The 8140-nt window shown below is 44.9% G+C and overlaps 1 protein-coding gene across 2 annotated transcripts; it reads left to right on the top strand.

Annotated features, from left to right (window-relative positions):
• Positions 1–36: 36 nt before the first annotated feature.
• On the top strand, positions 37–5400 carry AARD (alanine and arginine rich domain containing protein). 2 transcript variants are annotated; one of them, XR_010936587.1, is made up of 2 exons: positions 37–904; positions 4234–4322. XR_010936587.1 is itself a non-coding variant. In XM_067712404.1 (2 exons), the coding sequence occupies exons 1-2, from the start codon at positions 80–82 to the stop codon at positions 4372–4374; spliced, it is 468 nt and encodes a 155-aa protein (XP_067568505.1). In that variant the 5' UTR covers positions 37–79; the 3' UTR covers positions 4375–5400. The 2 variants fall into 2 exon arrangements, 1 of the variants encoding a protein (XP_067568505.1); XM_067712404.1 differs by having other exon boundaries at positions 37–406; positions 4234–5400.
• Positions 5401–8140: the final 2740 nt, after the last annotated feature.

Genomic DNA, 8140 nt, shown 5'->3' with positions numbered 1-8140 from the left:
CTCACCCGCCCTCATCTCGTACTTGGAAACAAACCCTTAGCAATTCAAGCCTGGAAGCCTGGAACCCGGCGTCTCCGAGATGTCCCTGGGGAACGCCAGCCGCCGCAGAGAGGGAACTTCCCGGGGGCCCCACGGCATCCTAGTTGGCGCCGGGCTCAGGCCCTCAACCCTGCCTCCCTCACGAGGCTTTCCCGGAGGCGGCGAGAGCGTGGCCGGCCCGGAGGAGGCCCCAGCCGCCAGCCCGCTGCTAGAAGACCTCAGGCGGCGGCTGGCGAGCGCCTTCCAGCGGGCGGCGCCGCGCGGCGTCTCGAGGCGCTCGCGGGAGGAGGCGGCGGCGGAGGCGGCGCGGGAGGAGCGGAGCCGGGCGCGCGTCGAGAGCGCCCTGGCCGGGCTGCGCGCCGAGCTGGTGAGCCCGCTGGCGGCCGGCTCTCGGGGCCGCCTCTCCTTCGTCCTCTCCCGGGGCCCCCGGCCGCGGGCCGCGCACGCGCCCCACCGAGGGCTTGGGAGGCCGAGCGCCGCTTTTCCCAGGGAGAGGGTGAGGCCGTGCCGCGTGGGCGAGCTGGGCACCGGCCGTCGATCTTCCCCGACCGTGCCGATGCTCCTGCCTCCCAGGCAGCATCCAGGAGGGAAGCGGGGGAGGGGAGGGGTCCGGCAGGGCCCGAGGTGCTGGCTGGCTGTCGAGGGCTGAGTCTACTAGTGACACACCCGAGACCTCCGTCACCACCCCTCCCCAACTTGTTCTATATTTTTCTACCGCATAGAAAGTTCCCTCTAGGGAACTCATAGTACGTGCATGTTATGGGGCTCGGAGGCGGAAGTTTCAATGAAATGAAATCACAGGATGCATGGAGCGAGTCCATCAGCAACTGTTTCTTTTATTCTGCAAGTTTTATCTTTCCCCTGGGTAAGAATTCAGAAAACCAAAAATGATAAGGTATTTTGTAAAATTGTAGCTTTTTAACATTAGGCAGGAGGAACTGTAGGTAAATATTTTAGTTACTGTTTTGTGATTTAAACAATTTCCAAGTTAGGTACAATTTGAAAGAGACAAAATGAATAAGAGCAATTTAAGCTTTAAAACGGTGCTGCCCATGAATATGTGTAGTGGAGATTTGGAAAGTTCTAGTCTTTTGCATTGAATACTAATAAAATGTTAACCGCTACTTTAGAACGGATTCAGCCATCAGTCAGTTGCCTGATTTAAGAACCTTAACAGTTTATCTTGTTTCTGAGTTTAAGAAGGTAGTCAATTTAATTTTACCTGTGTTAACAATTTGAATTTGACAAGGTATGTATTAATTCTGACCCAGCCATATCGGAGAAACACATGGTTTTCTTCAGATACCTGAGCAGTGGCTGGGCGAGACCCCTCATTAGTAGAGATGGCCTGGAGGGGGGTGCTATGGATAAGGATGCCCACTAGAAGGCTGAGACCGGGCTTAGTCACTCTGTGCTGCTGACCTGGGGTGTCACCATCCCTCCCATACCTCAGCTGACTCTTCTTTTTTTTTTTTTTTGCGGTACGCGGGCCCCTCACTGCTGTGGCCTCTCCCGTTGCGGAGCACAGGCTCCGGATGCGCAGGCTCAGCGGCCATGGCTCACGGGCCCAGCCGCTCCGCGGCATGTGGGATCTTCCCGGACCGGGGCACGAACCCGTGTCCCCTGCATCGGCAGGCGGACTCCCAACCACTGCGCCACCAGGGAAGCCCTCAGCTGACTCATTTAAATCAAGTGAAGAAATGACATTCAGTAAGCTCCGAGGCATTTGAACCTTCACATTCTAACTAGTCGTTCCACTAGTAGGAGTTTTAAGCAAGTAATGCACCGGGGGTGGGGAAGAGGTGGAGAATAAAATTCCAAATAGATGAGGGTTCAAATCCCAGCATTAACATTTACAGGCTCTGCTCTCACTGTTCCTATTACTTTAGGAATGCTAATTAGCAAGTTTGGGTTTCAGCTGTAAAATGGAAATAATAAACTCATAGATCACTGTAAGTATTGTATGAGTTAATGTTATATAAAGTGCATAGAACATAGACACTACTCAGTGGCTCTTACTGTGTTTTGGTTGTGCCCCCAAAGTGACAGATACATAGGCATGGAAGATCAAGGGTTTTTCTGGAAAGGATGCAAAGAATGTCACACACACACAGATGCTGTGTTCCTGGGATATAGATCATGGTCAACATCTTGGCCAACCATTTCACCATTGTGTGTGACCAGTCATGAAGAAGCAAAAGAATGTGGATCCTCAACACCATCACCACTAGAAGAAGCCGTTTTTGATAATGGGCCATTAGCCAGTTTTCTGTAGGAACTGGCACCTATCCATACATGTATGTCCACACATCATCTGTTAGGGTGGTATTTGTGTAAGGAACAATGATGAACAGGTTCAGTTCATTTAGAGACATGTTGCTACTTATGAAATGTTATTTATGCTATTATTTGTTGTTTGAATTGGTCTTCTTAGTGGCTTGCATTGAATTCCAGGGCCTGGGAGTGAATTCCAGGGGTTCTATATACCTAAAATTGTATGCCAAATTTTGTATGCACATAAAATGCACTTCTTTCATAGCTTTCATTAGATTCTCAGTGGGATCCACGAGGAAAGGAAATTAAGGAATCATTGGTGTTTGACTTTCCTAAACAGGTGTGAGTTACACATACTTTGTTTTGCTTAGATGGTGAGCCATTATCAATAATTCAACTGCTTGATTCTTGGCATGAAAGTATAGGGTGGGTGTTCATCAGTTTCTCCATTTAGTCATTCCTTCACTCAGTCTTTTAACAAACACACAGAGAACCCACCATGTTGCGTGAGCAGGCAGTGCACCCCTAGCTGGGGATACAGTTATGAATAAGAACAAACTGTGCTCAAAATCATCAGTCTAGTGTAGGCTGTGTGCTAGGAGAGGCACATGTACAGAACACTGTGGAAGCACAGATAAGGCGAGACAGAGAAGGCTTCTAAGAAGAGCTGGCATCTGGCTGAGCTCAACAGGAAGTGGGTGGCAAGGGGCAGAGCGGGCAGAAGATGTGGCTCAGTACGACGTGTTTATTCTGGGACAGGCAAAGTTTCTGACCAGCTGCAGTGGGAGCTTGTGTGGGAAGAGGGCCAGGAAATAAAGCTGGAAGCATAGGGCAGGTTTATAGGGCATCCGTTGCACACTGGAGAACAGAAGCTTCCTGTAGGCAAGGTGCCAGGGCTTCTTGTGCTAGTGGTTGTGTTGTTACTGTCTGTTTGCTGGATGTTCATTTCCTTTATTCTTTGCAAATTCTTGCTATCAAAGAAATGGTTCCAGGTGCTGAAGAATGAAGAAAAATATGTCAGAGGAAAACTGAAAGAAATTTTATCCAGTGACTTTATTTTGCAAATTAGGAGGGGACCGCCCATATTTGCTTTTTACCAGTGGAATGTCCTGGTTCACCCTGGGGTGGTTTCTTTTGGTGAGTTGATGAGGGGTTTTCAGCAGAGAGAACAGGGTTCTCATGAACTGCATTAAACAAGACCCTAATTGAAGAAATATGCAAATAGTTGATTACTAGTTTTCAACTATAATGCAAATATTATGTTGGACTAAGCTTTTGTCAGACTGCCTCTTAGGTACATTGCCCGAGAGATCGATCTATTTCTTAATACACGAGGACCTTCACAAACTCCCACTGGAGGGAGGGTATAAATCAGCCTTGCTGTATAACAGATTTCACTCTACAGTGAAAATTGTTAGATTCTGTAAGTACATGCAAAGGGGTCGTTAAATGTTTTGCTCAACAGGGAGACCATTTAAAATCCTAAAAACTTGAAATGACAAGTAATCAAGTAAATGGGCCCAGGTCCTGAAAGTTCAGGGGGCCCTGAGCAGTTATCCTGGAGCTCAGAAAGCTCATAGAGATAAATGACTCCTTCGCAGATCACATGCCATTGCTTGGAAACAGCCTTCTATGCACAGGAATTTTTCAAATGGATGGCTCTGTGCATGAGCTTTTTTTGTTTTCATTGCAAGGCCATTTTGAAAGCTATTTGTATATCTGGATTTTATCTTATCGTAGAGAAAGTCAGTTTTATAGTCAGGCCAAACAGTCAGAACTGGAGAATAAGATGAGAAATACGTCTTTCTTGATATCTTATTTTCCTTTCCTACAAAGTCCTTATTTTTCCTGTGCAGAGAGCAGTTTCATTTGATCCATATCTCAGGCTAATAAAAATCCTTATTTTTTTCTAACTTTTAGCTGGAAATGCATTTCCAGAATTGCCAGCTGGCCAGAACTTTGCTGGATTTAAACGTGAAAATGCAGCAATTGAAAAAGTATGAACTGGAAATTGCATCAGAATTGCAAAGCTCGGAAGATAATGTCGTGAATATGGAATGAGGAAACGCACAGAAGAAGATCTGAACCCTAAAAATAACATAGACAGCTCTGAAACAATTCTGACAGTAACATTATGGATGCTTTGTGTAAGACTTTAGGGGCAATTTTTAGGCCAAAAGCTTTGATGCCATGGGGAAGTGACAGAAAACATCTACAAGAGGGGAGAGAAAATGGTATGTTGTCAAGTTTTACAGTTATGTATTCATTGTTTTGGCTGGGAAATAGAAGTAAAAAGAATGTACTGAAGAATGCCTTAATGCCAATTTCCAGCGTTCTGTCTTGTGCCATCTTAACTTTCTGATGTTATCTGAACTTTCAGAATCTGTGTTTGCTTTTGTTCTACTTGATTATTCTTGGTTTGTCTGCCCAGTTAGCTGTTCAGTAGCCTTTCCTTCCCGTCCTGTCCCCTTTTTGGAGAATTACTCCTGCCTAGATTCCAACCATACCCTTCAGGTAGAGTCTACCATTAAGGGTGTCTCACCTCATTGGATATAGTCACGCAGATCGAGGCAGTTTGATCAACTTGTCCTCAGGAGTTTTTGAACTTGAGCTAAGGGAGCAGATGAGTATTAGAAGCTGATGGGAGAAGCTGTGGAACAGAGGGGCTTGGAAGCTGCTGGTGGCCACCATGTGAGAGAACGGAATCTCTAATATAGGCAGTCAAAACAGCACCACTGAGAGCCCAAAAGGGGAGGGAGAGAGCTGCTCTTCCTTGTCTTAGGTGCAACTTCTTAAATCCCCAGCCCTTGCTGTCATTTGGGTACATGAAAATCCTCCAATAGCCTCCTAATACCATCTCCTTTTGCCTAAGTCAATTGAGTTGGAGTTTTATGACTTGTACACAAATGGTTCCCAACTAACACAATTCCTTTGTTAAGCTTTTAGGAGTTAAAATGGTTCATGTTGAATTAGAATATCTACCTCTACCTTAAAAGTGGTTCCTTCTTAATGTAAAAAATAAAGTTCTTAAAAAAATAGTTGCAGGTCTCAGCGATATTCATAATGGTCATTGTCTGTAAAAATAAATATTAATTTATAAAATGGAAGTCATTTGCATATTTAATTAACAATAAAAATTAGTTCTGGAAGACAAAGGAGAACAGAATGGACATGGTCTTTCTCTTAAATACAAGTCGTTTTATGTGTGTGAGGGTTTGAGGATTATCTGAACAAGTTTAGTTTGTCCTTAACTTTTTTTGATCACTCTAAGTGAATTATTTCAGCTCTTTGGTACTTAATTTCTTCCCTCTGTACAACTGAGGTATTACTACTATGTTCAACTTACAGGACATTGTCAGTGAGCTGTCAGCGATATCCTGATATCTAACCCCTGGATTTCTTGAGAAGTTCTGCATATAAGCCCTTGGCTTATAAACATACAGACTGGTTTCTTAACTTATACTTGTAAAAGAGATTTCCTATAAGTCTCTTCCTCAAAGTTATAGAAATTCTGAGGAAAGAGGCAGTGGAATTCCTGTGATCTGTTCTTCGAAAAAGAGTCTACTCAAATGTTGGAGCAGTCATTCTAAAGTACATTTTACAATTTATTATTTACAAATTCTTGTGATTTTGTGTTTAGCAAATACTCAGGATGATTCATTTTATAAGCTCAATTCCTTACAGAATACAGAGTGGCTGACATTGGTTAGCATTCATGTGAATAATTCAATTCTACTAAAAATGTGCTCTCTTGGGAATCAAAAGAAAGAAACAAAAAGAGAACTTTTGAAAATGGATGCATTATTTTTCCCTTTTTTCAGACAGAAAAAAGTCCACCATTTATCGTAAAGTTTTTGTCACCAGTTTTTTGTCCTATCTTTCAGCGATAAACTTTGGATCACTGTATCTTTTAGGAGTGACAAATGGAGAAACAGAATAAGAAAGTCTTTGTTTGGAAGCCCTCATCGGTGGAGGTGGCCTGTGATATCAGCTGTCGATAGAGAGATACAGTGAGAACTTGATACTTGGGACACTATTGCTATTAAATGTTTTTTGCTTTGTTTCCCCTCATAAAGTGAATTCTGCTCTCATACCATATCCCTCATCTTTTTTTTTTTTAAGTAGAAGCCAGACTGTGGTTTTTTTTTTTTTTTTTTTTTTTTGCGACTGCAATCAGCTGTTTTTTTTAGCTTGCTGGATCCTGGTCCTGTCTGCTGCACACGGAAAGACAACAGGGACTCCCTTCTAAGGGATGTGGGGATGCACTTCCAATGGCTACACTTCTTCACTTTCCAGAGTGTTTAAATAAGCTAGAGCAACAGTGTGACATTTTAAAGAACTACGAGGTGGAAGGGACCAAACTACTGCCAGCTGGAGGGGAAAATGAGAAAATAATTATAACCTAAATTATGCAACAGGAAAGCAGTAACTGGATAAGTCGAAGAAAGTAAAATGTTCACCTCAGTAGTGGATAGAGAGGACCAAAGAAGAGAAAATGACAAAAACAGTTTAGCGAGGAAAATATGGCACTTAGATTTTTCAAATGACGATTCCTCACAGCTTTAATTATGGGGGGGCTAACCACGTTATCAGGGAATGGGCTTTCACTCTACGGTACTTGGTTAGCATCTACCACTGAAGAGGCGCCAAATTAATTATGACAATTAGGAGCTTTGCATAGGTTGTTAGGCTTCACATCCCTTTACAGGTGGCCTGGATGAATCCACGTCTTGTTTGGCTGGCGAAACTACTGCTGCTGTAACAGGTGATTCTGGAGCGCCCAGCCGGGGGACGGATCACAGTCTGATGTGGGTAAACCCGTGATGGCTGGGCCTACACCAGTGGGATGGGATGCACAAGAATCCCATCTCCCCTGGTCCCTTCCCAGGCAGGGTATGGGGCCCCACTCCAGCCATCAATCCTGTTTATTTAGCACTGTCATCACTGCCGGAGTCCCTCCCGGCCGTGAGTCTGGCATGAGGCCCTCCGGTGCCAGCTGCTTCCTCGCTTGCATTTTTGCTGCTGCCATCACTGCCGCTGCCTCTTCTGCCTCTTTGGCTGTATTATTAATGAGGGTTATGGACGGATTAGAAATATGGGGAGGTTTCGGGTCGAACCTCTGCCACTCTGCCTACCTCTGGGTCTGGCAGCCTCTTGTTTCACCTGGACCAAGGGGGCCACGCACCATCAGCGCTTCTGGGTCCTGCCTCCAATAAATGCTGGGGCTTACGAGGCTCCACTTCTTCCTTAGGAACCACAGTGCCGCCATCCTTCTCTTCTGGGACCAGTGAAGGGGGGGACCCTTGGAATGTAATGATAAACCAGCAATGACATGAGCCACCTCTCCTGTGCCCCGTGTTGGGCCAAGAATGCCACGTGTATTAGCTTATTTAATCCCGTGATGATTCGTATGCACGTAGAACATGGTTTTGAGGTCATCTAGCCTTCGTATTTAGTCCTGGCTTGGCCACTTACCAGCTTTATAACCTAAAGCAAATTGCTTCAATCTCTTTAGATCTGTCTAAAGAAGCTAGTCAAAACGGTACCTGTCTTATTGAAATCTTGAGGAGCCCAAGCTGAAGAACCTCGAGGCAGGTTTGGGAGACAGAGTTCGTGGTGAAGGCTCTTCTACTTTCTGTTTCTTGTACATCTTCAGTTCTATGTGATCTCACTACCCTTTTGGACTCAGACCTTGCCTGTGCCTGCTTCTTTCTTCATCACGTCTTTATGTCTCTCTAACGTTCTGCTACCTGCTCTCTGTTGTGATGTTGACTCTTCCGCTGGTTGATAAATTGATTTACTCAACTTGAGAGGAGGCACCAGGGAG

Source organism: Pseudorca crassidens, chromosome 17 (genome assembly GCF_039906515.1).
Source record: "Pseudorca crassidens isolate mPseCra1 chromosome 17, mPseCra1.hap1, whole genome shotgun sequence".
Classification (NCBI taxonomy): Eukaryota; Metazoa; Chordata; class Mammalia; order Artiodactyla; family Delphinidae; genus Pseudorca; species Pseudorca crassidens.
The sequence above is the reverse complement of the archived record's forward strand: the minus strand, read 5'-3'. Positions and strand labels throughout refer to the sequence as shown.